The 16,326-nt window shown below is 36.2% G+C and overlaps 1 protein-coding gene across 4 annotated transcripts; it reads left to right on the top strand.

Annotated features, from left to right (window-relative positions):
• The first annotated feature begins 1,003 nt into the window (after positions 1-1,003).
• Positions 1,004-14,889, top strand: LOC121408584. Of its 4 annotated transcripts, XM_041600101.1 has the most exons (6): positions 1,005-1,314; positions 6,226-6,325; positions 9,007-9,077; positions 9,459-9,612; positions 10,047-10,099; positions 12,255-14,889. In XM_041600101.1, exons 4-6 carry the CDS (start codon positions 9,491-9,493, stop codon positions 13,130-13,132), a joined length of 1,053 nt encoding a protein of 350 aa, XP_041456035.1. In that variant the 5' UTR covers positions 1,005-1,314; positions 6,226-6,325; positions 9,007-9,077; positions 9,459-9,490; the 3' UTR covers positions 13,133-14,889. The 4 variants fall into 4 exon arrangements, with proteins under 4 accessions (XP_041456033.1, XP_041456035.1, XP_041456034.1 ...); XM_041600100.1 differs by lacking the exon at positions 6,226-6,325; XM_041600099.1 differs by lacking the exons at positions 6,226-6,325; positions 9,007-9,077 and having other exon boundaries at positions 1,004-1,314.
• The last annotated feature ends 1,437 nt before the right edge of the window (positions 14,890-16,326 follow it).

The raw sequence follows: 16,326 nt of genomic DNA, 5'->3' as shown, positions 1-16,326 counted from the left end.
TTTTATATACTATATACTTTTACTTTATTTGTATCACTTTGTTTAGAATATCATATAGTAATAAATGAATTTCGCTATGTGATACTATAATGTGGTCTCAACTCTCCCATCTTTTGCATTCTCATTCATTGTTCACTGTGCTTAAAACTATTTAAATTAAGTTAACAGAGTCAAGTTTTAGTCTAATAATGTCTGGATACATTGTTATGTACAATTTTCACATAGTAAAAAGAAAATGTAATACATGTATATTGTGAAATGATATACCAAGGATGTCAAAGCTGTCGTACATGTAATTTCTTTCACCCGCACACACCCTAAAACACCCCCCACACATACACTCATATTATATGTATATTTCACAAAATATTTAAATACAAGAGTTGCCAAAGCTTAAAGATTTTATACATATATGTGTGTGTGTGTGAAGTTATACATGTACTACAGCTTTGGCAACTCTTTTATTTAAATACTGTGTGAAAGAAATGAATGAAGAGAACAAAGGCGTAGCTTAAATCAAGGTTCCCAGAGCTATTTACCCTTTGGAAAAATTGGTAATGCCGAAAAAATGTCTCTGCCGGGAATCGAACCCGGGCCCCCAGCTTTGAACGCCGGTTCTCTTCATATATATATATATATATATATATATATATATATATATATATATATATATATATATATATATATATATTTATATACATGTAAATGGAAATTGTTCCCATCGTACTGGCCACTGCGAAATTCATTGATGTTTACATTGATTGTTAAACAGTGATTACCTACGAAGTGTCATTATCATGGTTTTTCCAGGTGCTAAAAATATACTTTGAAAGAACAACAAAAAACAAGGACACTCACAAAAAAATATGTAAACAAATCCTCGGTTTACTGAAGTCTTTCAAAGTCTGTCAGCAGTCATTGAATACCTGGTGCTGATGAATAATAGACTGCAAACAGAAAGAATAATGAATTGGAATGGAAATAAGCATTGAGTCGGTTTACTGGAGCGAGACACTCAGATCGAAACAGGTCCGGGCATAAATTGCATGTCGTCTCAGTGAGGTCTGCACTAATAAGGCATGCAGTTACATCAATGACAATTATATAGATCAGTTTATGACTCTCTACGACCCAGACGTTCACACTTGAGTGTACGTTTAAGTGATCGTGATCATGTCGGTAAATTCAAGGAATTGAAACTGGACAAGAAAACCTCGAATGTATATACCGCCAAAAGAGAATAGAAGAGAAGAACCATTCTCTGGAATTTGCACAGAGAGGAACATCGTCGTTTGTCGTATGCGTCAAGAATGAGTAAGTTATCTATAGTCATTGTTGTGAAGTGTGTACGTGAGTAAATATATTGTGTTACGTTGTCCTTCGGATTATTTGTCCCATTTAATGTTTACCTTGGGTTAATGAAAGGTATGAATACTTTTGTCACTACGCTCAGGAGATCTCCGAAATCAAAATGTTCACCACAGACCAGTGCAATACTTCATGTATAAACTGAGATGAGAAACGAGATCCAATTTGCAAAATTTCAGTTGCGCAGGTGATGATTTAACTTAGTGTTTAGAGCCTATTGCAGATGGTGACCAACATAGAATATCAGCAATGACTTTCGACACTGCAGCAGCATGAGTAGCAGTAGTTAGATAAATCCCTGTTTTTATTTGTACCATGCAAATTATAGTGACACGTAAACTTCTCTGTAGCACACACACCTGGGGCCCGTTTCATAAAGAGTTACAACTGTTACAACTTCACCATTATGGCAACTACCAAGGTAACCTTGACTTTGATCGGCTGCTGAGCCCTGTTACCATGGTAGTTGCCAAAATGGCAAAGTCCTTTGTGAAAAGGGCCCCAGGTTTTCAGGAATCTTCAATATTGAAGTGATCAGACTTTTACAGAAGAAGAAGAAATCCAATTTCAAATGGCAAGTCATGAGTGTTTTTATACGAAAAATCCCCAGAAAGTAGAAAAAAATGTTTGACGAAAATTCATTAAAAATGAAAAATTTGAATTTTTGAAGATTTGAATTTGTGACGTTATGCTAGCAGCAGTTTCAAATGTCACCTATGAATTCAATAATTTTTTTTTTAATGATGGCCCATGGTAACTGAAAATATTTACCCCCAAAAGCGGGTATCTGTGTATGAGGGATGTAAAATTTTAAAGAAAGCCACCTAAAGTGAAAATTAAACTCAAGATTTAAATAATGCCAGGTATAGGGCGATCTATGTTAGCTAGATAGAAGGTCAACACTGGATGTACAGGTTCAGAATGCTACACTGTAAGAACGCGGTGTTAAAACTGACACCAACTGGTGTTAATAGAGGACCACACCCTGAGGTGTTAAAATTACACCCTAGAGATTAAACATAACACCAGAAAAGTGTAAATGTAACAAAAGGTGTTGCAATAACACCTATAGGTGTAAAACTAACACCACCAATTTAACACCGGTGTAAAATAACTGGTGTGGTCCTCTATGTACACCGGTTAACACCACAATTTTGGCTGTGTACATTCCGATGACAACAGCTTCACAATAGATTTTAATACATAGTTGACATGACTGGCATTAAAATCATACGTCACATTTGAGTTTCATCCGTTCATCCATGGACCTACTACAGGTTCATGTTTCATCTAATATAATTGCCCTCTCATTCAGCCATTTTTACCGCACCTTTTCCACAATTTTGCATGACTTGAACATGTAGCCCTTTAACATGAACTGTCAAGTTTAGCAGTTATGAATCTTTTGATCAGAGGCGGGGCCATGGTGTTTTGATACAAGGACAAGGCGACTTAAAAAGGCGATTTCATTTTTAATATTTATTTAATAAAATGTGTGTTATGTTTCGAAATATTTTGTGTCTTAAGAAATCAAATTGTTTTAAATTACATTAATTATATACACGCGTGACAATTTAGATGATCATGATAAAATATTGAATAAATGAAAACACAAATGGCAATTTGTTTTTAATAATATTATTTCCTTGCCCCCTCCCCCTCATTTCTTTTCTTTTTAATGTGTTTAATCACTTCAAAATCATAGGGAAGGCGACACGCTGCCTGATCAATATTTTCGCATACCATGAAAGCAATCTAGTACACTATAATTCAAATATTCCAACTCTTGCATTTTTAAATTTGGATCTTGAATTTAGTTTTTATATTGAAATGTATAATGTACATAGCTTTTATACAAGATTCACCAACAGGATGGCAAATATTAGATATTGCTTCTTTCGTTTCATTCTTCCTGCTTGATGCTCTGATCATATTATTGGTAATCAGACCGATATTTCCTCTGGAGTTTATCATCTGTTACATTTTGTCGCATGCAGTAGTGTATATTATTGGTAGGGGTGGAAATACAGGGGCAGGGACGAGTCCGGACGACCGCCCTTTAATAGGGCATTTCATGTAGTGGAAAAAAACACAGGATGAAACGGGAATGGACGAAAAAGAGAGAGAATGAGAAGAAAGACGTTTTTAAGTAAGAGGTCCGTGCCATGTAACTCTATAATACCCTTAGCAAGAGAGAGAGCGAAAATGACATTATCCTAAGGTTATTATGCCCCCCCCCCCCATTAACAAACACTTGCCCCGCTCCTGGGAGTCTTTTACGTAAAGACAAAGGGTGAGAGGCGAGCATTGTGCTGACCGGGGAATTGGGGGAGCAGAGGGTGAATTCGATCATTAAAATGCCCCCCCCCCCCGTTAAAGCTTTAATGACATTTGAAACAATAATAGAAAAATTAAACAGAATATTATATCCAATTATTTCCTTCCCATTCGAATAATTTGTTTTTAAACTGCTACTTCCTTATTCGATCAAACGGGCAGCTTAACAAAAATACAAAGTCTACACCACACAATTAAATTAGATGTTTAATCATCCATGTGATATAATTGCTCTCATTATAAATACATTATATTACTTCGTTTCTTTACGAATCAATATTCATTCGTAATTATTGCTATAATGAGCTAAGCATTTGCACTGCAACATATCACATTCTCGCAATTACAGTGCAGTCCAATTTCATGAATTAGGTGTCAACCAACACCACACTCATTATTCGCAATATTACATTGCAGTTTGCTTATCTTACAACAAAAACAATGGGCTATCAATTTTTGGTTTAAAAAATATTGTAGGATGATGTTTTTTTTTCAAAAATACATTTCTTGATTTCATTATTGTGATTCAAATTTCAACAGAGGCTTGCGATACAAAATAGCTAAATATAATCATCTACAACCTAATCAAACAAATTATTAAAAAATAGATATGGTGAAATCCTTCAGTAAATATCAACAGTGGATACAGACGATTACGGAAATTTCAAGGTTATCAGATTGTAAGAGCTTGGGATAATAGTTTATTTTTCAATCAAAATTAATGACATGATGATGATGATGAAGAAGATGATGATGATGATGAAGATGATGAAGGTGATGGTGATGAAGATGATGGTAATGACGATAGTAATGATTAGGAAAAAAATGATTAGGAAAAGCTAGGAAGACTAAAAACATATAAATTTGATTATTTGATCTCAATTTCATCATAAAAACATCAACAACAGTTATAGAAGTATTGTGACTAAGTGACTCAGTACAGGTATATGGTGTTTGTGAATTGCGTCTCATTCTGTTGTGTTTTAATGTTTGCGTACATGTGGTATTGGTTGAGTGCAAAGTGCAAATTTGTATTATAATGTGGTTTTGAATTCCAGCGTTGCAATCTTTTTACTAAATCGTTTAAAAGGACAAGTTCACCGATTTGACATCGTTCAATACAAGATGCTGATGACTCTGTACCAGTTTCGGGGTTCCCAGGTTTTAAAGAATATAGCCAAACTACATTTTAGTCACAATATTTTATGCATGTGTCTTTAGGTCGTGATATCCTTCCTGTTTCTCTTCTTTCTCCTTACATCGCAATTGGGAGAATATATTGAATACCACTTCCTTGATCATGTTGATAATAGCTTCCTGGCTGAAAATTCAATTAAACCCTTTTTAACCCCCCCCCGGTTTAATCTGCATTGGCAATAATATTTTGCATTTTCTGACAGGTTACACATTCATACATATCATGGGATGGTAATTACTCATATTTATTATTTCATTTCATCAGTCTCAGGAACAGAAATAATTAGTTGAAATATGGATATAGAGTTGCTATTTTTCACATTCCTGTATTATCCAATATAGGATCATTCGGTAGGAGTTATCAGCGATAAGGAAGGAAGGAGAAATTTAACCGTCAAATCAAGATGATGAAAAACCCCAAAGGATTTACAGGAGAATAGAGAATATAAAAGATAAAGGAGACAGAATAAAATATGAACATGCATGGTATTAAATGAAAGAAGTAGGGTTGAACGAAAATCATGATTTTATTGAAACTGTTCAGCATAAAAAGGGCTACATGGGGGGGGGGGGTAATTATATTACATTCGGACTGGGATGGGCCACTAAAATAGCGGGATAACCCTGCCCATTTGTGGGGTTTGGTGGGGGAAAAGTTATCATGATCGGGAAAATTATCTTTGAACAGATGAACACATCTGAGATTGAAAAATAACGAAAGAAAGAAACAAACATGCAGATAAAAGTAAGATTTAAAAATCATAGCCATAAGCCCCCTCCCCCCACCCACCCCACTTAAATGTTACTTTCTTACACCCCCCCCCATATTTTTAGTAATTAGGTAAAGACATCCCATGACAGTTGCATCCTCTCTTGTAAGATAAGATAAGATTGTATTCACTCTATCGACCCCTCTCGGGGTTAGAGAGTACATCATAATATAAGCAACATATAACAAATTATAAAACAAATGTGAGTACATTGCGTGCAATCAGTTATAACTTTATGTAAAAGTTTAATACATTATACATTCTATTTACATAAGAAACGAATTAACGAACTGGTCGTTTCACTAACCAAGCACTTCGGATAGGAACAGAACTAGAATTAGAAGTACGACATCATGATGAATTAAGAAAATATTCTTCTTTTTCGGTTTGTGACAAAATTCGAACATAATGAGGTGAGCAAATTTAGCTTATTCTTTTTAAGGACGCCGCTTTTTTAGTATTAAAAAGCTTTTCCATGACCAATACACTTGGGAACTTCAATGCATGGAATAAACTCTGTGTTAACAATAAACCTCTCTCTTTATGAAAATAGGATTAACAAACAAGTAGTGATATTCACTACGAAGAAAGGCAAAGTGTACACTGCATTTCAGAATGAGGGATGTTAGCTTCAAAACGGCCTTCGGCAACAGGTATAGTGGATGTAATGCGTATTTTTGTTCTTTTTTTATTATACTTTTGAACAACCTGTAATTTTGCAAATACGATTCGGCCACACAGTTGCATTCCAGTCCTGACAAAAAATATCTTTTTATTTTATTTTATTTCGACATTTCAATAAAGTATTACAAACCTCGATCTGACCATATTCATGACAATCCTCACAATCACACCATTACATTGATAAAGCCAGAAATTTCATAGGCCAGATTGATTTTACGTATTTTTCAATGAATTTCAGCCAAGAAGAATTCTAATCTTGAGGCTCATGTTTATGCAACCTAAACATAATCAGCGGTGTACCCAGGATGTTCCAAAAGGGGGGCAAATTTTTGGGACGATATTTCGTCAGCAAAAAAATTTGACAAGCAAAAAAAAAGGTCTTCAACCACAAATAAAGGATTTCGTACCAGAAAAAAAATTGACAAGCAAAAAAAAAATAACGTCTGTTTTCATTTTCATTGCATTTTACATTACAAATTATTAATTTTGCTTCTCAAAGGGGGGGGGGGTACGTCCCCTGCATCAGTTGTGACTCGTCAGGGGGGCAGTCTGCCCCCTGCCCCCCTTAGGTACGCTAGTGGTTGGTGAGTACACCTCTCCCTTTCCGAGTGATCACCATTCCCAACTGAAAAAAAAAATTACAAGTCAGATCTATCATTTGGTTCATATAACGAAGTCAAGGTTAACACCAATCTAGGAACGTTATGATCTAAGAATGTTTCAACTAAACAAAAACAAAAAATATTTAAAAAATATCTTGAATTCTGAAATGGGAAATCATGAACAATATTTGCTCTAAATACCAACTCCGACATTCAATCGATATTTTAACCGATATTCAATCCGTTTTGAAGAATAAACTCTGGAATGCATGTTGGTAGTCAGGGCCCTGGGAACGATTTTTAACTGGGGTGCTGGATGTAAATTTGATAAGCAAAAATAAAAAAGGCTTCACTACAAAACGAAGATCATTTTTGTCCAGAAAAAAATGACAAGCCAAAAAAAGACAGAGAGGGGGGTGGGGCTTCACTACAAAAAGAATTTCTTTTTGTTAAATTTTTCAATTTTCCACATATAAGAAAATTCCAGGGAGTAATCAACGCCTTGGCTCAGTGAAATAGTAACCAAACAACTTGACAGAGAAAATCATCAAATAATATTCCACATATTTTACCGTTATATTACACATTTGATGCGGTTTGTGGTGAATCAATATGATTAAAGAGATGAACTACACTGTTAGAAAAAATAAAAGAAGTTCCTGCAGCAGAGTCTCGAGAACACCTGTAATCTTACCGAATTGCGTAATAATCATTCTGTAAATTCATAAAACAAGAATTTTTCTGCAATTTAACAGAACAGGTCTGTTTAAAAAGGGGAAAAGGGTGTTTTATTCAAGGAAATTTGTAAGATTCCATACATCAAATACCAATTTCCTGTAAGATTACGCAATTCGGTAAGATTACAGGTGTTCTCGAGACTCTGCTGCAGGAACTTCTTTTATTTTTTCTAACAGTGTAGATTTCCTGACAGCATTGTAGATCATTGGGTGATTTCTAAACACTATCATAGTAACGGTTAGCCACAATTTGGTTTAGTATTCGGTAAGAACACGAGAAAAAGAAAAATAATTCACTCCGTCATATTTTCACAAAATCAAAGTCCCACAAAACAGAAAAGCTAATTTTAGCTCTCTTCAGAATTGAAAGCGTGACTTAATAGACATTTACCCATACGGCATATGTTTAATTTTCAAAAATAATCATACAAAAGACTGATGTATGGTAACGATTCCTTGGTTTGCTTAAACAGGTTTATTTAAACACAAAACATGCACTGTATCTTATTAGAAATATTAGAATATTAAACAAACAAAAAATAAGGAAGAGCGTAGAACCCCCCCAAAAAAAAAAAATAAATAAAAGCATGCTTCTTAAATTGGATGCCAAATATTGACAATATCACTGTAAATTCAGATGAAAATGCAGTGGGATGAAATTATTAAGCTTTTTTATGTACAATCGTTATCTTCAATGTTTATTGTAAGTTGGTATCATTTGTTCACTTTAAAAACTTAAATTTAAATCAGCAACTGAAAGGTTGAAGGAGTGACTACCTTTTTGAAATGTTATATCCAATCTTGCATAAAGCTAAACCCAACATTTCAAATGTTGGGTCGAACCATTTGAAGTGGTAAATACGACATTTTGAAAAGTTTGTCGCTTCTCCAACCTTTCATTTTTTATTGAACATTTTAGTTTTTAGAGAGTCCGTTTTCGAAACTCCATTGCCTTCTGTACCATCGATCTGAGATACACAGATGGAGTCCACGTTAAAATGACAGCCCCCCCATCCAAAAGGATTAATCCAACGTCGTAAAAAAACCCGAATTAATTAGTATCGGGTAAATATTTATCAAAGACAAATACTTCATTCGCTCTGTGGTTTATTAAGTCAAAATAAAAAGAAAATGCCAAAAGATCTATCATACTAGAGTGATATTTGGGCAGTGTTTGATTATTTTTCGTGTCTCTCTTTTTTTTTATAGAATTTTCGGACTGAAGTTGCCAGATGGATGTATCATTGTATTTTGTCCGTGAGCACATTTTATATTAAAATCTGCCATTTTATTTATTGTTTTATTTTGCAGATTAGTCGTCACGTGACGTGTTTCTCGATGACTTTTGCACATTAGCTGATGGATAGCCTCATAATCGATAGGTATAGAACACTGAAACAATATTCTACGCACTGTCTCTACATTTTATAATGTGTATCCACTTATGACCGGCTCATGACGAATAACGTAACAATTGAGTACCGGCTGCTCTCCTCAACAGCAGTGGGTAGGTCGATGAAAGTACATTCTATGCTTTTTTTCTGGAATAGTCAATAATAATACGATTTCTGGACGCAATGTCTCATGAATTGTCCCAAAGTTATGTATGAAAATATCGACCACAGATGAAAAAAATTGTCTTAACCATATTTTAATGTGTTTTGTGAATCCAAGTGGGAAAGAGGTTACTGATATTTGACTGTCCGTTCCCCCCAAACCCGTCATACTCATATTGTGACTATTATTTGTTTGATCATCTTCAGGACCTCCTAACACCACATCAAGCGATCGGGAAATGACCAGTACAGCAGTGATTGCAAGTGTTAGCGTGGTGTCAGTGATACTGGCAACCATAACAATCACCATTCTTATATTCTGCCTGTATAGGAGGAGAAAACAGGCCGGAAATAAGCCAAAGTAAGTGGACAGTTCTTAGATGATGTAAAGAAAAATGAAAGAAAGTAACGAAGTGAGGGAGGACCGACAGAAGGCCGAGCGGAAAGACGAAAGGACTGAAAGACAGTGACGACTGAAAAGAAGAACACAAAAGGCGAAAAGGGTGGAAAAGGCCGATCGAGGCGTGACAGCTTTTTCCCGGGGCTTAAGTTCCACCCTTATTGAAAACGCCGTCAATCTTTGGCTCTTTTAAGGGTGACTTACCCCATCCTTTCATTTTTTAGAGTCTAGGGCCTTCAATTCTTCTGTGGGTTTACACCATAATCCCTTTCAATCTAAAAAGTTAGAACGATGAAGATATTAGTATAGACAAGTAAATGGTATAACTGCTATCAACTTGAAATATGCTCTGCGTGGAACCTTATCAATGTCATCTTTTCCTTTTTTTGTAATAGGGCTGACGGAGGGAGATCTGGAAAGGCTCATGGATCCAGTACAATGCGTTCAGGTAAAACCCTTTACCATTGGTCATTAAATAAAAAAACATTTTTGCAGATCCCATCCAAATATTTTCATAATCGACATACAGAAGTGGCAGTATTTAAACGCCATTCTTTTAGCTACGCTTTCGTTCTATTTGGAATTTTAATTCTGATGAAGTTTCGAGGTCTTACCTTTTTTTTCTTGTTTGAGGATTATGATGAGTGACACGAAAAAGACATGATTAAGATCAGATAATCATGTACTCTCGTAAAACCTCGTTCTTTCATTGTCAGAGAAATAAGGTTAAAAACAAAAATACATTTTCTGCTTTAAGTAGGAGTGGGCTATACATGGGTCAAAAATACTTTTTTTGTAATTTCAATATGGGAACAGTTTTTTTTATTCCTTGTAATGTATCTCAACATGAAATGACAATATTTTTTGTCTTGGGTCCGAGAAAAAAGTGTGCCGGGCCAAAATCCAAAATGGCCGCCAAAACCACCCAAAATCACAGTTTTGGCCACAACTTCTTTATTTGGTGGTCTTTTTCTTTGGTTTTGGTGTCTATTCATATGTATTTGGGGGCAGGCAATTTGTTTTTCCTATAATTAGTACTTTTAAACCATTATTTGTAGAGTTAAAAGGTAATTATACCTAATTTTTTCAATTTTTATAGCCTTTTTTCAGCCAAAAAGTAGATTTTATCGTCCTGGGGTTCTTGGATATTAGATGGTATGAGGTCAACAATAGCAAGCAGCTTCATAGAGCTATATCGCTTTTATTCCTCTACTATGGGTTTTACGGATATTTGTGAAATATATCTTAAATATATTTAATTTTAAATTAAAAAAAATGTTATTTATCCATAGGGGCTATACAGTATACAATGTACTGTACATACTGCACTGCATAAATGCATTGGCCACCATGACAAGGCATGTATAAACTATAGTGTTATACATGTAGAAATGAGCTCTTAGGTTTAGAATTAGATGCCTCAGAAATTGAAGATATGTTTTGTCTCAGAAACTGAGGACATGTTTTGTCAAATATGCTAATTCAGGGGGCGGAGAAAGCTAATTAACCCCACATCATGGCATTTAAGTTGTAGATATTCTGGGCCCCGTTGCATAAAAATTTACCATTATGTTAACTTAATGGTAACTTACATGGAGTCCTTGGTTCTGATTGGCTGTTGATCAACGTTACCATGATTATATACATGTACATGTAGTTACCTGACCCCATAAACAGGCCAGTTAGACACAACCAGGTAAAAAAAGCCTCCAAATGAAGAAGATATAGCTACATGTACATGTAGATATGTGATGTACGTATATGATATGTGATATTTTATGTGAAATTTACGTTGCTGGTTTCATCATGTACATCAGCTGACAAGCAATCAAATTCACAATTCACAATCTAATTTTAAACCTTAAGAGCTTATTTCTATGACACTATAGTTTATATACAGGCCTTGTCATATGTCATGGTGGTCGATGCATGGAAATATGCAGTGTAGTGTGTACAGTAACAGTACATTGTATACTGTATTGCCCCTATGGAAAATTAACATTTTTATTTAATAAGATATATTTCACAAATATCCGTAAAACCCATAGTAGAGGAATAAAAGCAATATAGCTCCATAAAGCTGTTTGCTATCGTTGACCTCGTACCATCTAATATCCAAGAACTCCGGGACGATAAAACCTACATTTGGCTGAAAAAAGGCTATAAAAATTGGAAAATTTAGGTATAATTACCTTTTAACTCTACAAATAATGGTTTAAAAGTGCTAATTATAGGAAAAACAAATTGCCTGCCCCCTAAAACATATGAATTGACACCAAAACCACAGAAAAAGACCACCAAATAAAGAAGTTGTGGCCAAAACTGTGATTTTGGGGGGTTTTGGCGGCCATTTTGGATTTTGGCCCGGCACACTTTTTTCTCGGACCCGAGACAAAAAATATTGTCATTTCATGTTGAGATAAGGTAAAAGGGACACAAAAAAAACTGTTCCCACAGTAAAACCAAAAATCACCCATTTATAGCCCACTCCTACTTTAAGGGATGAAAGTAAAAAAGGTTGAATATGCAGCAAAGATTTCCTTCATGATCTGAAAGGATGGACACACTTGTTTTCAAAGTTATTTTTCTATTCTTATTTACAGACAAAAGTGATGACCACCCCTACGAAAACCCTTCGTTGCCACGGAAACTCAATGCGAACCTTAAATCTTCCAAACCTGCTGATGGACAGAATAGCGATCCATATGTAACCCTCAAAGGCCAATCTTTGCCCCACCAATACCAGTGGCTTGGTAACAAGGCACAACCCCCAGACGAGTCCGAGTATGACGAACTCATGGCGTCAACGGAAGGGAGCACCAGTGGCTACTACTTCAAACTGGAACCAGGTTCACGGGGGAATACCGGTCTTCGACCTGGAGTGGATCCTACATCGACGACAACCGATCCTGATGAAGCGTATGATCTGGTCGAAGTTGGTAACATGGTGGGAAAGAATGTGAATTCAAACAGAAATCCTGAGACTATTAGTAAAGACACGGGTGATGACGAGGATCCGTATTACTTTAAGTTGGGAGGATCTAAACGAGGAAGCTCCACAGCTCCTGCATCTTTACATCTTACCCAACAACCAGATGGTAAACCTCCTACTACAGAGACAGCCGGCAACAAGGTAAACCGGAAACCACCAATCGCTGCTAAACCAAATCTTGCCACGCAAACGAAAGGTTCCGTCGAGGAGAGTGCCGACTACGACAAACTCGATCGGTCTGCCTTCCGCAAGCAGGACTCGGAAGATGTTAATGCAAATGAATACAATAAACTTTTACCGCGGTTGGCGGTCTCAAACAACACATGCTCGGATTTACCAAGTGACGGATATCTGAAGGTGACATTAGGGAATGGAAGACATTGTGGAGATGATAATGGTGATGAAAGTCTTATGGAGGCTAATGACTATAATAAACTTGACAGGGGAGTAGAGAAAGAAATTGACAGTTTGGCGGTTGCAGATAAGTGATCGTCTCTTCCTCAAGGCAGACTGAAATTAACACTTGACTCGTACTATCATTTCATTCAACATGCTGTAATCAGTACTACATTATGATCAAGGGTGTGGTGAAATGTCCGTAACTTAGAGCAAGTTATATCTTCATGTGTTATTCACAGTAATTTATAGAGAAAATGTGTGTAATTGGCAATAGCGAAGAGTATGTACTTGATATCGCTGTATTAACTATTAATTCAACCTCTTGCAAGAAGTGATCTTGCACTGAAAGATTCAAGAAATTTTGGAAAACTAGATGAAAAAAAAACCCACAACAAATTATTAACATGACCAAGGCCTCATTCTCAAACCACCTAGGAGTATATTGTGCCCAATGTCATTTTACTGACAACATATACATGAGTAATGATTTTTCGATCACATTATTGAAACGGTCAAGTCAAAATGGTTCACAAAGAAATTTTGACACTTTACGTCCTCTCCAGAACTCATCGATGGGGCTGACTGACTTTTAGGAGCAATGCCTGTTGACCAGTGACGGAACTTCGGTAAAACGAAGTTCAGGCTGTCTATAGATGTCTCGGTGTGTTTTACATTCATTAGACTGGCTGATGATGTCAGATCCCCACTTTCTTTTTTCTTATGTTATTACATGAAATCATCGATTGTTTCATTTTTTTTCATACATGTGTAAATGTTGTGTCTCCATTATGATGAAATAGATTGCGTCAATGAATAAATAGTCTAGTGCACTTTATCAGTTGTCAATCCAATTGCTTTAGTTCTTGGTACAAACTTTTTGAATAAACCTAATTTCATATAATAAAATACAAAAGAACAAGTGGAGATATGACATCATCAGGTGGGCTGATGAAGACATGCCTATAAAACAGTTTCACAAGATTAATGAAAATCTTTAAAATTCAATAACTTCGTTATATCATATGTCATCTGATTTTTATCAAATTTTCAGCATTTTGCTCTGTGAATTTAACTCTATTATTGAGATATAAGTATCTACAGCCTGGACCATCCCTTTAACTTACGGACAGCTTTATGAAACACAACCAGGCTCTTTTGAAGACAGATCAATGAGCTACGGAGAAAAATCACTGATCTAGAGGTGTATCTTGTCAATTTGATCAGAAACATTGTGTTCGGGGGCGTTCCATGAAAGGACTTGTCAGACATTTTATCCGACAGGTACCAGTTTATCCGACAGTTACCATGGGAACAGTGCCTCTCAGCCAATCAAAATCAAGGAAAAATATCAGATCTGACAACTTGTCGGATGAAAATATTGATGAAACGCTCCCCAGAACTGACTCGTATATACCATATGGCTTGATATAAGTAATAATATGTGCACATACAATAAGGGATTTATTTTATTCGGATTATGAAAAGTGTTATTCTATGGAAATGCGGGAGGGGATAATATCACAGTGTCATGATTTATATTTCGTTCGATAGGGAATAATTGGGATGTGCGTAGTCCGCATATTTTGTAATCGCTGTAATCATAATTATACTTATTTATCTATGTTTGTTAATTGCCGACAATTCAAGGGTCAAGAGCCCGTTTCATAAATCTAGTATTATCACAAATTTACAATATCACTTTAAAGCTACAAATCAATAAATTTGATTGGATAATAACCAACTTGTTAATATAGAAATTGTACTTTGTTGTTATAACAAAATTATGTTTAGGAAATTTGTCCTTGATCTACCAAAAGCGTTTGTAAAAATAAAAGAGAAAATATGTATATTTTCAATGTTAAGTGTTGTATTGCTACACCTTGGCTCAGTGAAATAGTCCCCCTCCATTCTCTCTCTCTCTTTCTCTCATCTTCATCTGTTCTGTACGAGGGTATAATATTCACTGAAGTTGGCGCGTCGGAAACAAACATCCAAGGTGGACCCACCTATTGGGCCCGGTGCTTTGTTACAATATTTTGTGGCAAATTGGGGACATACACAGAATTCCCTGGCTGGGGGGACGTGGGAGGGGGCTGGGAGAGGGCTGGAGACATGTATATTTTCCCTAATGATACCTTGAAAGTAAGAAAGGGAAATGACTGCTGGACCTTTTTACGAGAGCACTTTTTGTTAATCGGTACACAACCATGGTGATCATTCAAAGATTTCGGCTTTTTGGGGGTGGGGTTGGGGAAGGTAACTATCAAACGCTCGTAAGGGTGATTCCGCATTTGCATTAGAGCCTATAGGCATGGGTTGATCCCATGGGCTGACCCTGCCCCCGCCCTCGTTTCGGGGGGGGGGGGTGTAATTTCCGTACAATCTTCATGATCTTGGAAGCTATACACTGTGAACTATAGTGTTGACTCAAAGATACATACACGAAAATGCCGATTCGCTTGGTAAGTGTGCAGCAAAAAAAATATACAAGACGTCAGGCCCTATTCTATTATATCATCATAGTTTCTCCCTGAATATATCGGGGGGGGGGGGCCAACTGTAGCCTACTATACGTCCCTCCCCACTTAGTCCCAAATCCGAAGGCCCTCCTGGTGAGCATTTAATGAAATAACTTGTAGGACGTTTTATCCGACAAGTCCTGTTTTATCAGACAGTGATTCTAAACCAATAATCAGAATGAAGGCAAATTGTCACATCTAGCTGACAGCTTGTCGGACAAAAATGTTGATGAAAGGATCCCTTGCCAGGCGCGGATCCAGGAGGGGGCCGAGCCGGCCCCGGCCCCCCCTATTTTTTGACAACCTGCAGAAAAAGTGTACTCTTTATCTTGATAGAAACTACGAAAAACAGAAAGAAAAGTAAAGAAGAGGTATTATACCCATGATGTGTAACAGTCTCGTAACGGCCGGCCCGACCCCGAAAGGAAACAAGAAAAAGGTTAGGGAAACAATTGTAAAATAGACTTTATATGAAAAATTTCGCTCGCGCTTCGCGCTCGCATTGCCTGTGTAATGAATCCCATTCAAGAGGATTAAATGACACTTCCTATTATATCCACTTCTGAAATCAATTTTCACATCAAGCTTTCATTATTTTGTTTGATTTACACAAATTGTTATATCAAAATTCTCAGCTCGCGCTGCGCGCTCGCATTGTTTGATTTGTGAGATACCTATCTTCTTTGGAAATTCTTTCCAAAATTTGTCAAAATGCTCTTTTATCATGTCAGTATATCAAAAAATTAAGCTCATATGCTCGCGCTC

Source organism: Lytechinus variegatus, chromosome 2, assembly GCF_018143015.1.
Source record: "Lytechinus variegatus isolate NC3 chromosome 2, Lvar_3.0, whole genome shotgun sequence".
Classification (NCBI taxonomy): Eukaryota; Metazoa; Echinodermata; class Echinoidea; order Temnopleuroida; family Toxopneustidae; genus Lytechinus; species Lytechinus variegatus.
The sequence above is the reverse complement of the archived record's forward strand: the minus strand, read 5'-3'. Positions and strand labels throughout refer to the sequence as shown.